Raw genomic sequence first — 23,209 nt, 5'->3', positions numbered from 1 at the left:
GGAAGCATTACCTATGACAAGCACAAATGGTTAAAAGCCAGTTACACCCTCCCAGATCTATGGTTTACCAACCCCACAAAACAGATGCATCAAGAGCAGAATTCTAAAAAATAAAGAAGCCCAGAGAGAACAGTTGTGGATCAAGCCTGGATTTTCTGTATTTTTAAATAACTAGAACTCCTATTCACACTGTAGCAGGGGTTCTGGCTAATTTTAATGCTATTAAAAATAAAAAAAAGACAGGATGGGTGAGGAAATATCTTTTCTCAGACCAGCTTCCGGCAGTGAAAGAGACAAGCTGTTGAGCTCTACAGGGTTCTTCTTTGGGTCTATAAATAAATAAATTGGTTAGTCTCTAAGGTGCCACAAGTACTCCTTTTCTTTTTGCGAATACAGACTAACACGGCTGTTACTCTGAAAACTGTTCTTTGGGTCTGCGGACCGCCAAAGCTGGTCTCGTCCACTAACAGGAGCTGGTCCAATAACCGATATTCCCTCAGGCACCTGGTCTCCTGGACCAACGCAACAACCCTGCAAATTAACAATAAAGTCACTCCTGTCCCAGCAGTTGCTTGCTCCCCTGCTGTCTCCCAGGAGAAGATGTAATTAGCCCCCCCCCCCCCCCACACACACACACAGAGTTTGTAATAGGATTACAGATAGGCTTTGTCCTCACTCCCATTTGGGGTGGCCACCAAGGACCTTGTAGCCGGCTCCCCGGCTCCGGATGGGGGGGCAAAAACATTCCCCTAGCTTGCCCCCGCACCGTAGCATTCTCCATGAAAGCAACAAGCTTTGGGGGTCGAGGGGCGAACACATGGGACTGCTGCCACCTCTGGCTCCAGCTCAGCTGGAGGGAGAAGGGGCGGTGCCAGGCTGGGTGCGAACGGGGAGGTGCGGAGGGCAGAGAAAAGCATCCGCTCGTCCCCTTGCTGGGGTGCTAGTCCCCTTGCTGGGCTGGAAAGGAGGTGCCCCCTTGGCCCCCCGGTTCAGGGGCTTTCCGCCTTCTGGGGGCCTTGAGGCCAGGGGGTGGGGGGGCTCCCGCGAACGTCGGGGCCCCTGGCAGGATGGAAGGAGATGCCCCCCCCCGTGTTTTCCGGCTTCGGAAGAAAAGCGGGGGGCGAGGGCTCCCTGCAAAGGGGGCGAGGGGGTCCCACGCCAGGCCAGGCCAGGCCAGGCCAGGGGAGGGGAGGGAGAAGCCGGGAGCCAGGCGAGCCCGTCACTCACCGCACATGGTCCCAGCGCACCGTAACCCTCGTCCCGGGGAGGCGAGCCCGGCTGGAGCCGCGGCCCCCGCTCTTATAGCGCCGCCGGGCGGGTTCCCTCCCTGCTCATTGGCTGCGGGCAGGGCGGGGGGCTGGTCCCGGGGCCAGCGCGGGCTGCGGACGCGGGACTGTCGGGCGGCGCCGGGGGGGGGGTCGTGCCAGGGGTACGGCGGAGCTCGCACGGCGCCTGCCCGGGCTGTGCCCACCCGGGATCCCACCCTGCGAGCAGCGGGCGCGGTGGGGACTCGCTCGGCGTCTGGAGACAGGAGAACGGGCGCCCGCTGCCCCCGGCTCCTCTTCCAACCCCGCCGGCCGCCCGGCTGGTGGCGGAGTCTTGGTGGAAAGGGGGTGGGAGAGAGGGACTCCTGGGCCTCTCCGGGGTTACCGAAAGCAGGACAAAGCCCTGTCTTGTCTAGAGCCCACAGGGACAGGACCTGTCCCGGCTTTGAGAGATGGGCACAGACCAACCCCCCGCAGCCCCTGGGGGGTGGGGGTGTGTTTTGTTAAAATGGTACATTGTAGTAAAGGAGGACACTGCCAGGCTGAGGCCGAAATTTTAAACGGTCATGAAATGAAAAGAAAAGAAAAACCGGTTACGGAGCACATAGCAGCCATGAGAAGAAGCAGGAAGTAAAACAGTCTATTTTCATTGTCCTTGTTCAGAGAAATGCAGTAAATAAATATGTGATACTTGGAGAAATTAAAGAGATGCTTTTTTTTTCCTGTGGCAGAATGGTCCAGTGAATAGTCAATCTGACAGCCTGGGTTTGAATCCTATCTGCCACTGACCTGCTGCAGGCCTTGGGCAACTTCACCTCCCTGTGCCTATTTTCCTCTCCCATCCTTCCCAATAGGGCCCTGATTGCAGTTGGAGTCATTAAGCCATATTGTAATATAAATAGTGATAAGGTTGATAGTAGATCTTTTCCAGCTCTGATTAGGTAAATTTGTCAACAAAAATCGGGTTGTGCCAAACTAACTTACTTTGATAGCAGAAAGAACAAGTACTTATGGCACCTTAGAGACTAACAAATTTATTTGAGCATAAGCTTTTGTGAACTAAAACCTACTTCATCAGATGCATGCAGTGGAAAATACAGTAGGAAGATTATATACATACACACACAGAGAACATGAAAAAATGGGTGTTGCCATACCCACTGTAAGGAGAGTGATCAGCAGGAGAAAAAAAAACCTTTTGTAGTGATAATCAGGATGGCCCATCTCCAACAGTTGACAAGAACTTGTGAGTAACAGTAGGGGGGAAAAATAAGCATGGGGAAATAGTTTTACTTTGTGTAATGACCCATTTAATGGTGTCCAGTTAATTAGGCTTGAATAAAGACTGGGAGTGGATGGGTCATTACACAAAGTAAAACTATTTCCCCATGCTTATTTCTTGTCAACTGTTGGAAATGGGCCAGCCTGATTATCACTACAAAAAGGTTTTTTCTCCTGCTGATAATAGCTCACCTTAACTGATCACTCTCATTACAGTGGGTAGGGCAACACCCATTTTTTCATGTTCTCTGTGTATATATATCTTCCTACTGTATTTTCCATTGCATGTATCCGATGAAGTGGGTTTTAGCCCACAAAAGCTTATGCTCAAATAAATTTGTTAGTCTCTAAGGTGCCACAAGTACTCCTCGTTCTTTTTGTGGATACAGACTAACACGGCTACCACTCTGAAACCTGTTACTTTGATAGATGACAAGCTTAGAGGATAAGAAAAGTGGGCTGAACAAAGTATTTCACTTTAGCATGGCAGTCAATAGGACTCCATATGACATTCCCAAGAGGAAATTAGAGAAATGAAAATGAGCTGGAACTGTTATAAACTAGATGCACAGTGGCATTAAAAAATTGAAGTAATTAATGGTTAAGTGTCATGTTGGGAAGAGGTGTTGAGTGAGATGCTGTCAGCCTGCCCTGTGTCTAATACCATTTGGCATTTTCATTACTAACTTGGAAGACTGCATAAAGAACGCACTGGTTGGGTCTGCTTGGCTATGCGGCTTTTAAGGAGGTCAGACTAGATGATCATAATGGTCCCTTCTGGTCTTAAAATCTATGAATGGTCCAAACCTGAGCTAGATGACAACTACACCTCTACCCCGCTATAACACAAATTCAGATAGAACATGAATTCAGATAGAATGCGGTAAAGCTGTACTCTGGGGCGCAAAGGGGGTGGCTGTGTGCTCCGGCAAATCAGTGCATCAGTGTGTCTGGCTCTGACACAGTGCTCTTCTTAGGGGTCGGTCAGGGGACAGGGAGCTTTGGGGGGTGGGGGAGGTTGGATGGTTTGGAGGCTCTGGAGGTGGGGCGGTCAGGGAACGGGGGCATTGGATAGGTCTTGGGAGTCCCGGGGGGCCTGGATAGGCGTCGGGGCAGTCAGGGGACAGGGAGCAGGAAGTGACTATTAACAACGGAAATGCTCAAGGCCAAAGCAAGTTCGATATAAAACAGTTTCACCTATAATGCGATAAGATTTTTTGGCTCCTGAGGCCCACGTTATATCAGGGTAGAGGTGTAGTTTAATGTGTCTTGAACTCAACAAGCTAGGTATAGCAATTCAGGGTGCTGTTCTGGATATCACCTTTTAAAAAAAGAAAAAGGTTTAGGGAATTTCAGAGTACTGTACAGCAACGAAAGTGCTACGGGGGTTGTGGATAGCTGACAAGGAAGGTGCCAGAGAGAGGCACTGTGAGGAAGCCTTTGAAAAGGAGGAAACTGCAGTCAGCGGAGAGATCACCCCAAGCAGAAAACTGCTGAAGCAATTCCTGATGCCACAGGGAGAAACACCCATCAGATCTCCACCCAAGCTATTTGGGGAAGTGCAGTGAACTCCAAGGGTAAGCCTGACAGAGTGAGTGTGATTCAGCAGCCCAGCCAGAGGGACATCTCAAAAACCACTGCACAGATGCTGTACTGTTGGCTTTTATCCCCTTTGAGGGACCCCAGGAAGAAGTTATTCTTGGGTGTGCTGGGGCATTTAACTTTCCTTTTGATCCCGCAGCAGAAGGGACTTAAGAAAGCCTGTAAAGGACAGGGCCCCCTTGCAAGAAGTAAAACTGGGACCTGTCCATGAAGCACCCCAAGCAAACAACTTGGTGTGGCTAGGGTCTCCCACCCTCTGGAAGAAAAACCGAAGGAGGCTCTTTTGTCAGTTTAGGTTTCAGAGTAACAGCCGTGTTAGTCTGTATTCGCAAAAAGAAAAGGAGTACTTGTGGCACCTTAGAGACTAACCCAATTTATTTGAGCATGAGCTTTAGGTTTATGAGGCATTTTTACTCTAAAACAAAGGTAGGCAAACTACGGCCAGCGGGACGGTCCTACCCGGCCCCTGAGCTCCTGGCCCGGGAGGCTCACCCCCGGCCCCTTCCCCACTGTTTCCCCTCCCCTGCAGCCTCAGCTCACTGTACCGCCGGGGCAATGCTCTGGGAGGCGGAGCAGCGAGCTCCTGGGGCAGTGCAGCCTGACCCGGTGCTCTGTGTTGTGCAGCGCGGCAGCCTGTTCTGGTGCAGCCGCACCAGAAACCACCGGAGCTCCAGGCAGCGTGGTAAGGGGGCAGGGAGTGGGGGGATTGGATAGAGGGCAGGGGAGTTTGGGGGGTAGTCAGGGGCATGGATAGGGGTCGGGAAAGTCAGAGGGCAGGGAACAGGGGGGTTGAATGGGGGCAGGGGTCCTGGGGGCGGTCAAGGAGAAGGGGCGGTTGGATGGGGCAGGGGGCAGTCAGGAAGGAGAAGGGGGAGTTGGATGGAGCGGCAGGGAGCAGTTAGTTAGGGTCGGGGAGTTGGATGGGGTAGATGTCCGGGGGGGAGGCCATGCCTGGCTGTTTGGGAAGGCACAGCCTCCCCTAACCGACCCTCCATACAATTTCAGAAATTCGATGTGGCCCTTAGGCCAAAAAGTTTGCCTGCCCCTGCTCTAAAAGGAAAAGAAAAAAGACAACTGAGAAGAGACCCAGGGCCAAATTCAGACCAGAGTTAAATAAATTCAATGACACTGAAACTTACACCAGGTCTAAAGTAGACACAATAGTGAATAGGACAGAATAACTGTTGCCAACCATCAAACTGAAACCAAATCAGAACTACAACTCTGAGGGTCAAGAAAGTTTGCTTATTTCATTGCTTCAGGTCCTTGTACTCCCTGGTTCAAGCTGGGACCAGAAGTGCCTGGATACCCTGAGAAAACAAATAAAAAAGCTGTTCTTGGAGTATTTATGGTCTGACCACAAAAGCAGCAGAAGCATTTTGAGACAACCAAGATTTCTGACTCCATTTTGCAGATTGAAGAGATTCAGATATTGACCCACATACTTGGTTGTGATGCAGATCAAACTCTGAAGGAGACTTGTATGTAGGGTGACCAGATAGCAAATATGGGGTGGGGAGAGGGGCGTAATAGAAGCACCTATATAAGATAAAGCCACAAATATTGGGACTGTCCCTATAAAATTGGGACATCCAGTCATCCTACTTGTATGTCTATTATTAACTGTCTGTAAATACAAGAAAAGATGTTCTAGAGAGGACAGGGACAAAACACTCCCCTTTGTTAACGTGGGCAGACCAAGCACTAATGGGTGTAAACTGCAGAATGGAAAATTTAGGCTAAATATTAGGAAACATTTAAGAGGAGCAGTTAGGTAATAGAACAAACTGCTAAGGGTGGTTTTATAATCACTTTCACTGGTGATACTCAAGGCTAGACTTGACACACTTCTCTGGGACCATTTAGGGATAATGAAAATGCTCTCTCTCTGATACAAGGGTGAATTAGATTACTAAACAGGGGTCCCTTCCAACTCAAATACTCCTGTGATTTTTAGCTGGGTTATGAAGTAATAAAACTCTTAATGACATATTTTAGACTGTTAGTCATTTATCCCCATAAATTATTTACACATTTCCAAGAATTCACATTCTGTAACCAGTCCACATCTGTGGCATACATTTCTGTATTTCCTGATTTACTAACAATTCAGCTAAATATCACTGCCAGATTTAAAGGACATGAAGCATCCTCAATCATGCTCCACGCCCCTTGGCTTTAGTGGGATCTCTGCCACTATAGAAAAATATATGTGAAGAAAGGAAGGACCGATTGGCAAGGGGGTAGAAACAGTGGAGAAATTAGGAGGAACTCAAAGAAAGCATCTTTTACCTCAAAATGCAAACATGAAGAGACTAAAGATTTATGTACCATATTATTTAGCCTGGACTTGACTCATAGCCTGCCTCTAACCCCTATTCTTCAACTCATTCCTCCCATCAAAAGCCTAAGGGCGTTAATTCTTTCTAATATATATATATTTTGTCAGAGCCCATATGTAGGCAGTCTGACCTTACAGTTAGAGCCCAAAGTAGCATCGGGATCAGCATAGCCAGTCAGAAGCCAAGCCAAGAGTCAAATCAGACTTAGGGTCACACCAAGGGTCAAGCTGGAGTCAATAACCAGAGTTAGAGCAAAGGCATTATGAACCTGATCTCCAAGATCTGGGCATCAGCAGATCCAAGCAACTAATGAATTTCTAAGCAAGGGGCATATGGGGAACAGGAAGCTTTATGCTAAGAGGTGACCAGTCAGCAGTCTGCTGCTAGTCAGCTGACCCTGCTAAATCAATGGGTGTAGCCCTGTTTGCTGGGTATCAGCTGTAGTTTTCCTGTTTGGCCTTAGAGCATGGGAACGCATCAGGAGAGGCTCTCACTTTGTGGGTTTGGCTTTGAGACCAGTGACACTGACAAATATATACAAATGAATGTGGGTGCTCAGCTCATCTGAGGAAAAACCAACCCTCAGGTGTCTCCTGCTTAAGCCTTCAAAAACAGATGCACCCAAAATCAAAGGTTACACTTTTGAGATATTTGGCCTATGGGTCTGATTCCAATTTCATTTACAGCAGGTGTAAATCACAAGTCACTCCAGAGCGGTCAATGAAGTTATGCTGATGCAAAACCAGTGTAAGTAATATGCTCCCTGGGACTTGGTCCCTGCTGCTATAAGGGTAAGAAGGAAGGCCACATTCTGAATTCCTAACTCAAGCATGATTCCCATTGACTTCATTGCAAGTCATGCCTCAGGAAGCAGCTCGGACTGGCCTCAACATTTTCCCCTAGCACCATGTTGGAGTTCTGCAGAAAATTAGCAGCTAACTTAGAATTCTTAACAGTAAAACTTCTCAGGTTCTGGATGCACTGGGCCAACAAGTTCAAAGAAAGAAAAGCATGTTTGTGTCTGGTGTTTCTCTTGGGCCAGTAATGCATGTGTTAAGTGGTATTCCCTGGAACTTGTTTTAGGGGAGAATACATATTTAATGATACATAATGCCACTTTATAGCTTTAATTTCAGAACCAATAATAATTTACAAGGAAAAGTTAGCCAGCATTCATCACCTCTTCATTAAACAGCTGTTCTTGAAAAACTAAAGGCTGTGTGCATTATGAAAAAGTGCAAAGTATTAAGTCTGTTTTCATAACCGATATTTGTCTGGGAACAAGAATACCGTAACTAGACTTTTAATCAATGGCAGGTTTGGAACTGAATTTTCATAATGAGAATTCCATGCACTCTGCTAGAATGGTGGTGGGGGAACCAATTTGCTAACCTATACATTTAATTTTTAGTATTTTTTCAAACACTAAGATTTTTAAGCTGTCATTGGAAGCATTTACTCTTTGGATCTAATTTCTATGGAGCAGCATAAGGTAATACATTGTGCTTTTAATAGAAATAGCAGCTGCAAACAAGTTAGTGGGGAAGGGCAGAAAAAAGAATACCATGGGTGAAACTTTTGGGACGTTTGAGTGGAACCTGGTAGAATATCTTTTACTTTGATTGGATTTCTCACTCTCTATGTGGTCCTTCCCAGTTTGGGTTGAGGTGTGTAGACACAGCAAAATGGATATTTGTATTCCTGGTTCCTGTGCTATATATGTTCTGGAGATAAATCAAGTACTCAGTAGACAACCCTGGGGACATTTCATGAGTACTGAATTCACAGGAAAATAAATAAAAGACAGAGGAGCCACCAGCCCATCATACTTACTGGAGAAAAGATGCCAATCTGAGAAATAAAAAAACCAAATGCACACACACACACACACACACACACCCCCTCCCTCTCCTAGACAGTTTAGTTTCACCGGCTTAGAGGATTTCATCAGCAGAGAAAGAATTGCTTGGACGAATTAATTGTTGGATACGTATAAAGATATCTGGCTTAATTCATACAAGGAAAGTAGCTACACCCAAGCAGACATTCACACCAAGGGACAGGTCACAGCATCACCTCTGACTTGTACATGGAAGGGCATCTTGAAACTCCTTCCAAGGTTCCACAGCAGTCTTGTTGGCAGAGGTCACCTGGGAAACGTGCCAGACCAGCACATTCTGGGCTGCACGGGCTGGCTCACTTCAGGCTGCTAGGCAAAGTGACCTGCGGCCTGTGCAGCGCTGCAGCCGACTTTTCTGGCGCAGCCTGGCAATTAATCTCACCTGTTATTTTGGTATCATTCCATTCTAGTTCCATGCCATTCTTCCACCAGTTTTCTTTATCCGCACAAGCATCTGAATGTTTTTAAAGTGGACTTTGAAATTAACACATCTGAGGCTAGAAAACATAGTTCTGGTGTTGGCTGCTGTTTGTTTTGTTTACATACAGCTCTCTGGCAAGAAGTGTCCAGTTTTATAAATCAAAGCTGATGTTCTCCAGAACACACACAGCATTATTTGGACTCACAGAAGCCACATCTAGGGGTTTTTCCTTTTAATTATTGCTCATAAATTTCTTGTACTCCTTTTCATTTTGAAGGTCACTAGTGGCACCTTAGAGACTAACCAATTTATTTGAGCATAAGCTCATGCATCTGATGAAGTGGGCTGTAGCTCACAAAAACTTATGCTCAAATAAATTGGTTAGTCTCTAAGGTGCCACAAGTTCTCCTTTTCTTTTTGCGAATACAGACTAACATGGCTGCTACTCTGAAACTTGTGACCTTCAATATCTTATATATGCAAATATTGTGGCTCCATTATCTCCCCTTCTACATTCAAGGCAGACATCCATGATGCCTAAGTGACATGTTCCAAATTTAAAGAAAATCAGACTCAGAACAGAGCAGTCGTCCTTGAAGCTGGTACATTCTACATTATTTGACAAAAATCATGGAACAGTAGCTACAGAGACTGGAAATGGAATACCTCATCCACACATACCACCAAAGAGCCACAAGTGATCAGAGAACTCAACTCAACCAGTACCTGAAAGCTGTCACAGAAAATATTAGATACATGAAGATGTTACTGGACAGACTGCTTATATTGACGGGCACTAAGGGCAATTAAAAACCCACAGTTGGCCCATGCCAGCTGACTTGGGCTCGCAGGTCTCGGGCTAAGAGGCTGTTTAATTGTGGTGTAGATGGTCAGGCTTGAGCTGCAGCCTGAGTTTTGGGACCAGTCTGGGCTCCAGACCAAGCCCGAAGGTCTACACTGCATTTAAACAGCCCCTTAGCCTTAGCCCCCTGAACCAAGTCAGCTAGTCTGGGCCAGCCATGGGTTTTTAATTGCAGGATAGACAGATCCTAAGTGTCCAATCAGCCAGTCTTTGAGGGGAGTTAGTAAGCAGTGTACCTTATGGGCAAGTTATTTCACTTCCCGGTTTCTTGCACTTTTTTCTGATGCCTGCGCTGGTATGGCAAGTCCTATGTTCTTATCAACTTTCAGCACAAGTGTCACAGCATGAAGGGGAAAACATACAGAAACGTGAGGAGAGGGATAATAAGAATGCACTGGTGCCATGGGCCTTACCATTTTTACTGCTCTCACTGTACAGAAAGATAGGGATGAATAAGTTCCGGTGGCATGTAAGCATGTCTGGTATGTGCACGATAAGGTCTAATTGCAGTATTCATCTAAATGCCAATTAATTGTGAAAATGAGAGTAATACCATCATCTTCTTGGGTGTTTCCCTGATTCTGCTGTCTTCTGAATTGGGCTGTTCCCTGGAGGCACAGCAAATTGGATAGTGGGAATAAGTGGCTCCCTAGTAGATCCAGGAGAACTTTCTCATTTGCTATCCAACTTTGTGCTCTTCAGAGCTGCTCCTGCACCTGCCACCCTCCCCCCATGCCCTGCCACCTGATAGGGGATGTGTCAAAGGGCAGGGAAGGAGCAGAGCTCTACTATACTGATTCTCCACTGGCATACATCAGAGCAGCCTAAGGGCTGCTCTCACTAGATGTCAGAGCCAGGGCTGGCACAAACTGGCTCTCAGATTTAGGGACCCATAATTGGCTCCCTAGTGGTCTCTCCCCACCCTCCACCAAGCAGACCTCGATCATACAAGGAAATTTATCTGGCCCACAGTCTCTGCTTCCTAGGTAACTTTAACTGCCAGCCTTCCCCTTTCCTTAGCCTCTCAATGCCACCCTAATGCTGGGACCTGCTAGGAGCGGTCAGGGTGATTGGTTGTCTCACAGCAGAAATTCAAAAGGAAAGCAGAGATTGTAGCTCCACTGGAAGCCCATTGTCTGCCACACCTCACAGCCTTGTTCCTCAGCTCACTAGCACTGGCTCACTGGTTAGAGGCCCTTCCCAATCCCTCACGCTAGCTTGCTGCCTGTTCTGCTAGTCTTCTGCATTTTCCTGCCCTAGAATTCTCCATTGTGTGCTCCTCGTGTTCACCCAGTCTCCTGCCCCCCTTCACCATGTAAACATCTGTAAATTAACCAAGCCCCCAAACACACGAGTGCAAGCAATCAAATCTTCATCTAAGACCCCAAAATATTCTGACTTCCAGGAAATAGACTACTTCCAAACATATCTGTTTTGAAATACTGATAATGCCTTTAATGCCCATATATAAATTAATGGTACAGCCTCATCTGGATACTATGTGCAGTACTGGGGATCACCTGCATCTCAAAATTATGTAGACCTAAGAGGAGGTTCAGAGAAGAGTGACAGGAATGATCAAGATCTGAAAAGATTCTCATATGAAGAGAGATTGAAAAGATTGGTATTGTTCCCCTTAGAAAAGAGTTAAAGAAGAAGGGACATGTTAAATGTATATAAAGTGGTCTAAAGAAGGTAGATCGCCATCTCATAACATAAAAGCATGGGGACTTGCAATGACATTACAAAAGTGGGAAATTCAAAACCGATGAAAGGAAACACTTTTTCCACACACCATGTAATTAGATTGTGGAACTCATTGCTACAGGATGCCATTGAGGCCAAGTACTTGGCAAGATTCAAAGAGGGATTGGACATTTATATGGTTATCAAGAATATCCAGAATTATAACAACACATTTTTGGAAGGGATAGTAAACCTTGTGCTTCAGAGCTAAAAGCAGCTATGGCTCTTAGGGATCAGGAGAAGGCCTAATGTGGGGGACAGATTATTCCACATCTGCTTACTGTGGGGTTCTTACACCTTCCTCTGAAGCTCCTGGCCAGTGTGGGAGACAGGATACTGAGCTATGTAGCTTTTGGATCCGATCCAGTGTTGCAATTCCTGTGGGCTTATCTACATTACCCGCTGGATTGATGGGCAGCGATCGATCCAGCGGGGGTTGATTTATCGCGTCTAGTCAAGACGTGATAAGTCGACCGCTGAGCGCTCTCCTGTTGACTCCGGTACTCCACCGCCGTGAGAGGCTCAGGTGGAGTCGACGGAGGAGCGTCAGCCATTGACTTACCACATTGAAGACACCGCGGTAAGTAGATCTAAGTACGTCAACTTCTGCTATGTTATTTACACAGCTGAAGTTGCATAACTTAAATCGATCCCCTCCCACTCAGCGTAGACCAGGCCTATGTGTCTGTGATAGGACATAAGAATTGCAGGAGAAAATATTTTGAGTAGGAAACAAATAGTAAATTAAATTCATGCCAATGTAAAGTTGAAATGTGTTGGCAGTGCCTGGATTAGATGAGAAGAAGTGTAGTAAAAACTGTTTGAAGAAGATATTTCAGAGATTGTATTGCCAAAATAGTAGATTCTGAAAGAAAAAATTCTTCAGTCAGAAATAAAGGTATATTTTATTTTGGGCAATAAGTGGATGTGCGTAGTTTTGCCTTGGGAGGCAACGTGGATGTGTTGTGTTAGATGCTACTGTTTCCTTAACTAAAGATTTCCTAGCTTTGTAATAGTCGTGCATAACCGCAAGTTAACAAAGTTTTGAATACGTGAAGCCATTTATCTAGTCCAGCACTTATTTTGCTGGCACTGTTGTTTGGTGACTTCTAAGGGCTCGTCTACACTAGAAGTGCTACAGCAGCACAGACACAGCGCTGCAGCTACTCTGCTATAGCACCTGCTTCCTACACGGATGGAAGGTTTTTCCCCACTGCTGTAGGTAATCCGCCTCTCCAAGAAAGGATAGCCAGCTCAATGGAGGAATTCTTCTGTCAGCCTAGCACAGCGGGTTAGGTCGACCTAACTACATTTCACAGTCCTGAGGAAAGTAGGTAGGTTGATCTAATTTAAGTGTAGACCAGGTCCTAATTATACTAAGGATTCTCTTTCTCACTAACAGACCCTTCGTCCAACCTGCCCTGCATAACGAAACAGACAGCTGAAAATTAGGGCCTGATCCAGAGCCCACTGAAGTCACTGGGTGTCCTTCCATTGAGTTCAGTGTGATTTGGATCATGCCTTTACCAATCATAACGGGAGGTTACCTACAGCAGTGTAAGCCTACCTCAGGTGTTTTAATATGGTCATTTCAGTGGAAGAAAAATCTGTCTGCTGGTACTAATTGTAACAATCCCCTAGAATACACATTTCAGTCAGAATCCTTGTTCTCAGACTCCCACCTAAATCTAGTCTGAACCACTATCAGGTCCTATCTCTGTCAAATAGTTACTTGGATTGTTCTTAAGGTTTGGCATTAGATATGCTCAACTGTATCATCTACTGCCGTTTCTTTAAGTTTTGTTTCTCCTACAACAGCTTGCGATCTTGTTCTTTTATCAGCTCATTCAGCCGAGAACAGAAAATGAATCACTGATGTTATTTAATGGAACCATTAGTTTACTCAGACTGGAAACCCCAGGAGTTTGTTTGTTTGCTTTGTTTTTTAAATTTCCCACCAGAGAGTGAGACTGGCACTTGGTTGTGCAATCTATCTTCTCTGTGCATCATTACACTGCTGAAAAAAAGCTTAAAAGGCTGCTTGCAGTTGGTTTTTTCCTTTCGCTTTCAGGTTACGTCTTCTGCGTGTGTGTGTTGGCTGGGCTGCTGGCTGCCGCATGCACCCAGCACATTTCCCAGACCTGAAGAAGAGCATGGTGTAAGCTCCAAAGCAGGTCTCTCTCTCTCTCTCTCTCTCTCTCTCTCATCAAGAGTTAGTCCACTAAAACCAAACTTGCTTAAACTGACTGAAAGCTGGAAATTCCGTGCTGGCCTGAAAGGATGCCTTTAACTCACCCCGTCATGTCCAAGTAGTGCAGATCATGTGGGGCCATCTTCTTTCCTGGAGACTTTTCTCAGACAATTACATCAATTGAGTAGTTTCACCTTTTACTCTGTTTCCTAGATTTGTAGGTTCACACTAAACCATTAACATTACATTAACACAGTTTTAATGACAAGAGTTTCTTGTGTTCTTTTTAATTGTGTCTGTAACTTGAATAAAACCAAACCACTAAAAGTGTGCCAGAGATTATTATACTTAAAAAAAGTATAATATTTACCTTGCAGAACAAAACTATGTTGTCTGGTACATTTCTGTCCAAGTGTGAACATGGGTAGACATTTAAGGCAAATCAGATAAATCCATATTTATGGACTTGTTACAAAAGTGAGATTGGATTTTCTTTGTTAGGCCTGTCCTGTAGTAGGTGACTTCTGGGAACTCTTCTGGCTCTATCAATCTGTTTCTTATTCCCACCATCAACCTCAGCCTGTCCAGTCCACACAAGAGATCACTTCCTGGACACTACAGTGCTAATAAACGATGGTCACAAACACCACCCTATACCGGAAACCTACTGACCGCTATTCCTACCTACATGCCTCCAGCTTTCACCCTGACCACACCACACGATCCATTGTCTACAGCCAAGCTCTGCAATACAACCGCATTTGCTCCAACCCCTCAGACAGAGACAACACCTACAAGATCTCTATCAAACATTCTTACAACTACAATACCCACCTGCAGAAGTGAAAAAAAACAGATTGATAGAGCCAGAAGAGTTCCTGAACCTAACCTGAAGGATGACCCAACACTCCCACAAATCTTGGGAGACAGGCCAGTCCTTGCCTACAGACAGCCCCCCAACCTGAAGCGAATACTCACCAGCAACCACATACCACACAACAGAACCACTAACCCAGGAACCTATCCTTGCAACAAAGCCCGTTGCCAACTGTGCCCACATATCTATTCAGGGGACACCATCATCCACACTATCAGAGGCTCGTTCACCTGCACATCTACCAATGTGATATATGCCATCATGTGCCAGCAATGCCCCTCTGCCATGTACATTGGTCAAACTGGACAGTCTCTATGTAAAAGAATAAATGGACACAAATCAGATGTCAAGAATTATAACATTCATAAACCAGTCGGAGAACACTTCAATCTCTCTGGTCACTCGATTAGAGACCTAAAAGTGACAATTCTTCAGCAAAAAAACCTTCAAAAACAGACTCCAACGAGAGACTGCTGAATTGGAATTAATTTGCAAACTGGATACAATTAACTTAGGCTTGAATAGAGACGGAGTGGATGGGTCATTACACAAAGTAAAACTATTTCCCCATGTTTATTCCCTCCACCCCACTGTTCCTCAGATGTTCTTGTCAACTGCTGGAAATGGTCCACCTTGATTATCACTACAAAAGGTTTTCTCCCCCGCCCCCACTCTCCTGCTGGTATTAGCTCATCTTAAGTGATCACTCTCCTTACAGTGTGTATGGTAACACCCTTCGTTGCATGTATATAAATCTCCCCACTGTATTTTCCACTAAATGCATCCGATGAAGTGAGCTGTAGCTCACGAAAGCTTATGCTCTAATAAATTTGTTCATCTTTAAGGTGCCACAAGTCCCCACTTTTCTTTTTGCGGATACAGACTAACACGGCTGCTACTCTGAAACCTGTCAATTGATAATACAGGTGCTGCACATGTACAGGTCTTCTGCTGCCACTAATGTGGCTAGCTGCAAGTCTAGTCTCAGCTACAATCAGGGTAAAAAGGGCCCTGTCCAGATGAAGGTTAAAATCATGCTAGCCTCAATCATCTTTTAAAGCATTTGTTGGTAATTTGGTTTGCACAAGTAGTGACTTTTTCAGGGAGCCAGCTTGGCAAGCTGTGCTTAAGACTCCCCCTAGGTGATATGTTGTATCAGGGCTTCAACTCTGTTCCCAAGGGGAAAAAATCTCCATCCATGCTCATTAGGGAAAAGGTACCTGTAAGTGAGTTCGGCCGGGGCTCATCACTCTCCGGGGCAGCAGGGAACCAGATTGCCTCGCTACTTCTGTCAGGCGTGTTGGGGAATAGCCTGGCTGCAGGGCCAACAGTTAGTAGCTCAGGCCCTCAGGCGGGGGCTGAGCAAAACAGTTCACTATTAGCACGGCCCAGGCCTGGGTCAGGGCAGGACAACAAACAGTCAGTAGCTCAGGGCCCTCAGGCAGGGGCTGAGCAAAGAGTTCAATAGCAAAGCCCAGGCCCTGGGTCAGGGCGGCTTGGGAGAGGGGGAGACTGCCACCCGCGAGATGGGTGGCAGGCCCACCCACTTCACTGCGTCCCAGCCCGGGGCCCTAGCGGTGGTAGAAGACCCGCTGCTGTGTCAGTGGGGTTCCTGGCTGCAACACACAGACATCGGCTCTGGCGGTGTTGCAGCCTGACTAAGGTCGGCTGCCCCTGGGCTACTTCCTACCTCCCCCTCTAGAGGTACCTGGTTCCAGCCAGCATCCTCCAAGGGTCACACATCATGGGCTCCTCGGGGTAACTGGCGCACCGTTGGCTTGGCAGTTCCTCGGGGTAACTGGCAAACAGCAAGCTTGGCAGCATCGCTGGGCTCGGGCTAGCATCAGGCATGGGCTGGTCTGGCCAGTTCTCGGGTCAGCCGCCCATCACCGTGGTCTCCCGGCTAGGAGCTCTGCCACATGCGTCTGGCCTTTCCAGTGGCTGTCTTTCAACTGAGCTCTGGGGTTGGCCTTTTATACTTCCTGTCCTGCGCCTTGACCTCTATGGGGCGGGCACAGGGTTCACTGGCTCTGCCCACTTTGGCATCCAGAGAGGCTCGTCACTCTCCGGGGTGGCGGGGAACCAGACCGCCTCGCTACAGTACCCAACTCAGGTTCCAGTTATATCATTGGAACAGGGCTGGGTCACATCACGTTTACGCAGATGAAGGTGTGTATTGAACATAAGGATGGAAATGGCCAATATAAGCAACTTCAACTTATTTTCCTGCTCCAAAATGTGATGAAATGTAAAATCTTCTAGCATGTAAAATTGAGTAAGATGAATACATGCCATTTTCACTGTAAAGTGTTACAAACGCCACACGTTCCTGATAGATGTTGGGAAACATTCTAATTAGGAACAAAGCTGCTTCTCCCTTGTGTATTTTCTGTTGGGTGGTTGTTGGTTTTTGTGTTGCTCGTTGTTAATAAAGGATGAGAAGGATAGCTTCAGAATCTGTATGAGATCTGCTCCCAAAGCCATTGTCCTGTCTGACACTGGGAACCAAATTAGAAGGTTATATGAATGCAGGAGGGGGATAAGCGACAGGAGCCCAGGAACAGTTAAGAAACAAAGATCTGCCTTTCCTGCCAACACTCCTACTAAGAAAAAATGAAGGGAGTGGAAAAGCAGACCAGAAATGATGGAGAGGCTGACCTCTCTCTTAACAGAATGTTTTGCAGAGTTTTCCAGAAGACGTCATTTGTTTTTTAAGCTGCGTCACGGTAGAGGAAATCCCAGCTAAGAGTATGACTTAGTGGGTTCTGAGAAAAGGAGGGGCTACCATCTACTATGATACCAGGTTTTGTTTTTTTAAAAATGTTGAGTCGTGTTACACTGCATCAGTCATGTTGCTTACAGGTTGTCTCAGAGATGGGTACACAGACTAGGGAAACAGGAGGCGAGGCCTTGTCCACACTACAGACTAAAACCTGTTGCTGGCAAGGGGTTAAAGCTTAGCTGTGCTGAATGTGGCAGGCCTTTGTCTGCACTCGGAGCTGAACAGTGTTCAGCACCAGTTCGGCTGCAACCACTGTGACCTGTCATCAGCAATGGTTCTGATCTGTAGCATAGACAAGCCTTTATCAAGGGACCTTGAGAAGCCACTTCACCTCTTCATGGCTCAGTTACCGCCTCTGTTAAAGAATGGGGATCATGAGGCTTACTCACCCTTGATCTTCGGTTGAAGAGTGCTAAGTATTACTACTGAGTGGCAGTGGAGAGCCTAAGGAAGTTGGGTGCCCCAATGACAGGGAAATTCCCTGAACTCTCTCAAGCTCCTTTGAAAATACCAAAGTAACTTGTAAAGAAACTAGTCCTGGGAATGTTAATCTTGGATTTGCCAAAGACCTAAAGGATTCGGGGGATTTTGGGTATGTGTGAATCACTTCACTGCTCATGAGCAATGCAGCCTATCCTGGTAAAACCGTTATAACAAAACCACACCATGTTCTGTATCATTAAAAGTATGTATTGCCCACTTATTTTATTTTTTTTTGCCCCCTGTTACTTGAGAGACCTGTCCCCTTCCAATTTTGTACGGTCCTGTTGATAGCTGGCACAGGAGAGCTGGCACTGAGGGGTGTTGGGCCGGTGTCTTATTAGCTACCTCCTAGCTAAAACTTATCAGCTAGGGATCAGGTGGTTATAAATCAGCAACTCACTTAGGTGGGCAGAGAGCTACAAGAAGGTGTGTGCAGGAGACCCAGGGACAGGGGTGGGAGCTACAGGAAGTGGGTTGACTCCCGTGGCCGACCCTGGAGCAGGGAGATTCCCAGGCAAATGTCCTGTCGGAGGACTGTAAAAGAGGTGCCAGGAGTAGGCTCTGGCAGGAAGCCCTCTTCTGGTGGGTGGGGTAGAGAGAGAACAGCTTGTAGATGGCTCTCAGGCCAGTGCCCTGTAGGGTGAGACCATGTAGGGAATAGCTAGCCCCTGCAGAAGACCTAGGGTTAGGGGGAAAGAACAAGTGATGTGACATTTGTGCCACTAGTTTTTATGTGGAAGAAATAAAGCTGAAGCCCTGAGAGAAAAAAGGGCCTGACCCGAGCTCTGGGTATGGAGTCAATCTGTCCTGGCCTAGGGAATAGAGTTGCTACCCCTGAGGTACAAAACTCAGGACAGCAGGGCTGATCCTGAGCTCATAAAACTGGACAGCTGGCAGCATGTACTGAGCACCCTTACAGATTCCCTGGACAATTACCTCAAAGGGACAATTGCGAGAAAACTTGGACATGGGGCAACCTTACTGGTCTGGAGAGAGGCCTGCAGCTTACAATGCCTCTCAAAATGGCTACAGGTCATTCCTTTTCAGTCCAGCTGCCAAGCAGTTGCACCCCAAGTCCTTCTTTGCCACCTTCTCCCCCCCGCCAATAATTGCACCATTGGGTTACTACAGTCTAGTCACAGCCCAGAAATTAAGTCCATTCCCTAAGGAGCCCAAGTACAAAAAAAATAATTTATTTATTCAAAGCTACAAACCAGGATGCCACGATTGACCGATAAAGCATCATGCTTCAGACTGGAGCCTGAACAGCACGTTAAAGTTTTCCACAGAGGTTACATTTTTGTAGGAGTTGAGCTGTAACTCACGAAAGCTTATGCTCTAATAAATTGGTTAGTCTCTAAGGTGCCACAAGTACTCCTTTTCTTTTTAAAGACATACAATTTACCAGAAAGAACATTGTAGGGAAAACTGACCTAGTTCCACCTCTTCAGCAAATAAATTAACACCACTTGCCCTGTCTCCCTCTCCCAGTGTAATGTGTTAGCATGAACTGCAAAATCTAGTCAAACGGAGCCAGCCTGGTAGTTGTTGATATTTACAGCCCAACAGCTTATTTGTGTCTCTTACATTTGAGGAGAGCTATAGTGAAAATCCTATGAGAAAATATTTTATTTTGAGAGCGTGCTGGACTTTTCTGTCCATTCACCATTTCAGTGGAGGAGGGCTAAGAAGCTCTTTGAGATTTCAGCTCTATTTGCTTTGACTTCTTGTAGCTGAGGCAAAGAACTAAAAAAAAAAAAAAAAAGTCTGAACATTTCCACAAATGAATTCCAGATTTCTGGACTGTAAATCCACCTGCATTTTCTCAAGGGTTGTCAACAACTGACCACATCTGCAGGGAGGGCAAAAAAATCCAAACAGTCTTGTTTGTGTTTCTACACCCCATACTTTGGGGATTTATATGAAAATATGTTAGAGCAATTAAAGGAGCATCTCAAGTGAATTAGATTCATGACAATGTTGTATAGCTACCTTTACAACAACCGACACTGCTACTTGGTTCCACTGTGCACATAGACCCTTCCGTGTGATATATCCTTATTGATTTTACAAATTTCAAATAAATTAAAAAACTAGTGGATGACAAAGCATACTTAACAGGGTTTGTATCATCTAGTCCAATGGAATATGGACTAGACAGTATCCTTTAATGATGTTAATAGGTGAGATTCCTCACCTGGCTTGTCTAGGCAGCGAGTTCCCATATGGAAAGCCAGGGTGTGAACCTGGAGTGCACCAGATTCCTACAGGGTAACTATAGCACAGCACAAGTCCTGGAGCGTTGCTTGATCTGCTACTGGAACTTGCTGCATAGACAAGGTATTAGTTACACCTGTGTACCATTATTGGTGTGGAGGGGGTTGCACAGGTGCAACTGAGACATTGGCCCAATGACTTTATATTTTGATGGTGCCTTTCAACCGAAAGGACCCAGAAGCACTCCAGAAATATTTCAGATTATAAATAGAGTTATAAGTGGCAACCAATTAACAGCACACACACCCTGCCATTATTGAACATTTTAGTGGCCACACATACACAAGTATTCCCAAAGGTGTCAGTAGGAGTATGTGTGTGAATAAAACAAACAGGATATGGACCCAGGACAAGACATGAAGAATGCTATGTTCACTTGCATCTTATTTGACCAGAGAACCTGGGTTAAAACCCTTATTCTTTTGAAAAATGCTGTGGGCTCTTTAATAACTGTAAGAGGATCAGGACCTCTGTTTTATGTCTCCTCCAAAAGGCACCAGCTCCTGCAGGATAGTGTTCCTGACAGCCTACTGCGTCATTAGTTCACATACAGACTCTTAGGGAAGAACGCCATCCTTATGATGTGACAGTGCAGACCTGGGCTTGTAACAGCCTTCAGTATCCCTCTACTCCACTGTTCTCATTCAGAGGTACCTAGCTACTAGTGACCAGACTTTTTAGCCTGATGATCTTAGTCACAATGGGGCAAGGCATTTATTATTTTTGCCTCTGCTATGGTTCCTGTAAAATGACTTCTGAATAAAACTGCCTTGTGTGTGTAGGAAGCTTTACTGGCAAGGAAAAGAGCTAGAGCAAGAGCTTGTTCTTAAATGGAAAAATATTTCAGGGAAAAATGTGCAAACTGTCTACATTTCCTAGGTTCCAGTCCGTCCCGTCCCCCCCCCCCCCCCCGCAACTTCCTTGGAAGTGATAGATTTAAGGGCTTACAAATGTTTTCTTTAACCAGCACATGGGAAATACTGAGGCTTTTACAGAAACCTTGCTTTGTACTCACCAACATCTCTCTTCTAAGGCTGCTCCAGTTCATTCAAAGTCAGACTTGCACTCATTGACAGCTGTTCCCAAACAAATCTTTCTTGCCCACACAATGACATGCTCACATGTGTATATAGTCCTCATTTAGTTGTATAAAAATGCATGTTGTTCAAGTGAGTCCACCAACCATGCGATCCAGATTTAACCTATCCTTATTTACCACTCCAGTCTTCAGGTCATTTGTAAACTTCATCAGCAGTTATTTTATAACTTTCTTCCAGATTGATAAAAATGGGCAGAAAACTGGTCCCTGTGGCAATAGGTAAGCTATTGTACTAACTGTGTTTTAGAGCTTTTTACTGGTTGTACATTTTGGGTAGAGGATCTGTTGGGAATGGAATCCTATTCATATGTAGTCTAACATGCTCTTTGAATGGTCAGTACTAATGTAGCTCTACTCCATATGGACTAAGGAACAAAGTACAATTATTACATTTCTCAGCTTGACAGAGCTCTGATCCCAGGAATATAAACCATCATCTTCCCATTTGCTATTTGAATTGGTTTTCGAGAATTTGGCACAAGTGTATGATACTATACATGTACTGCATCATCCAGGTTTCCATCTGTCTGTAATACATGCATCACAGAATATCAGGGTTGGAAGGGACCTCGGCGGTCATCTAGTCCAACCCCCTGCTCAAAACAGGGCCAATCCCCAATTTTTGGCCCAGATCCCTAAATGGCCCCCTCAAGGATTGCACTCACAACCCTTGGTTTAGCAGGCTAATGCTCAAACCACTGAGCTATCCCTCCCCCAAATGTATTACACACCTATGGAAATCTACATTTAAGGCTTTTGGAATGGATCAAGATGAATTTAGCTGGAGCAAAGAATTCATATGCATTTTTAGTTCCTGAGCCTATTTTAGTAATGAAGAATATATTGAGGGCCATACTGGCCAACTACTTCTATGAAATATTGAAAATAAGACTTTTGAAATCATGTCCAACAGATGCATCTTATCCTCAGTGAGTAGGGTGACTCAGGGGAGTAACTACAGCTTAATTTCTAGCCAGGTACACATCTGGTGGTTCTCCATTATGCTCAGTAGTCCATAACCACACCAGGTTATCCCTTTTTACCCCTACTGGGAGGGAAAAAACACCCATCCCCACAAAGCCTCTGGCTTAAAGTGGATGAGAATGGATTTGAAGTCCCTTTTCCCCTCTCCTACATAGAGCTGATGAACTCTTCATATCAGCTACGAAATTGCTGGGTTCTTTTTAATGGTAGGATAATTAGATGCAAATAAACTATCCATCAGCTTTAGCTCTCCATCCCCCATTGTTTGCAAATCGTTCACAAAGCTATATTTATTGCTATGAACATATTCATTATTTCAGCCTATGGATTTGCAAACAGTCCATTTCCACTAGGTGCTCTTCACCATTCACGGTATGCAGTCCCACTGCTGCAGGGCTTCTGCCTGCCTATTACTGCCTCTTGACCAACTGTTAGGACAGGAGAACAATGAACCGTGAACACATGATGCACTTTTCTGGTCTGAGTTTTCCCAATGAATAATAATTATCTGTGCTACTTTGGGGATACACAAAAAATGCCAACCATCCAGATACTGGACTAGAGAGTTGTGTGCGCCCAATGAATAAGAGCCGAGTGAATTAACCATGTTTATTTGAGATTCACTTTTTGCATTATTCATCCAACACTAGTCTCATATCTGTATGCGCGAGTCACTTGTTAAGTTTGTCTGGTCTAGATATAATTTATTTTGATTAAGGAAAAGAAACAACTTGGTCAATTTTATCCAGCACCTGTTCACTATTGAAAGTGAGAAATCCTCAGCACTTTTGCCAAATCATTTTGTAATGACATATACTCATTTACTGTAAAATCCCTTTCTAGTTCTCCCACAAAGTGGTACATCAGAAGTAACGTACACTGTAAAGGGAGCCTAGACAGGTAACATGCATTCAGGGAAAGATTTAGATGTCAACCTCATAGATTTTTGACACCCAAGTATAAAACTTTTCAAAAGAACGTCACAGCATGTGCATTATGTTCACCAATGCCCCCAGTGGGTGGCAGCAGGATGACTACTGTACTTCTAGGGAATAAGAAAAAGTTATTCATGATAGAGATCAATAAATATCCATGGA

The 23,209-nt window shown here is 45.5% G+C and overlaps 1 protein-coding gene across 2 annotated transcripts in view; it reads right to left on the bottom strand.

The window, feature by feature from the left end:
- The window catches only part of GFPT2 (glutamine-fructose-6-phosphate transaminase 2), a 91,117-nt gene that overhangs the window by 24,552 nt on the left and 43,356 nt on the right, over positions 1 to 23,209 (bottom strand). Inside the window, exon 1 of one of the 2 annotated variants that reach the window (XM_084636368.1) lies at positions 1,228 to 1,344. The exons of the other annotated variant lie outside the window; for it this stretch is intronic. Within the exon in view, the coding sequence (XP_084492494.1) occupies positions 1,228 to 1,234 (7 nt within the window). The 5' untranslated portion in view covers positions 1,235 to 1,344. Of the gene's footprint in view, positions 1 to 1,227; positions 1,345 to 23,209 lie in introns of those variants that run through there. 2 annotated transcript variants of the gene reach the window in all.

Source organism: Lepidochelys olivacea (genome assembly GCF_965140295.1).
Source record: "Lepidochelys olivacea isolate rLepOli2 genome assembly, chromosome: 8".
In the NCBI taxonomy this organism is placed as follows: Eukaryota; Metazoa; Chordata; order Testudines; family Cheloniidae; genus Lepidochelys; species Lepidochelys olivacea.
The sequence above is the reverse complement of the archived record's forward strand: the minus strand, read 5'-3'. Positions and strand labels throughout refer to the sequence as shown.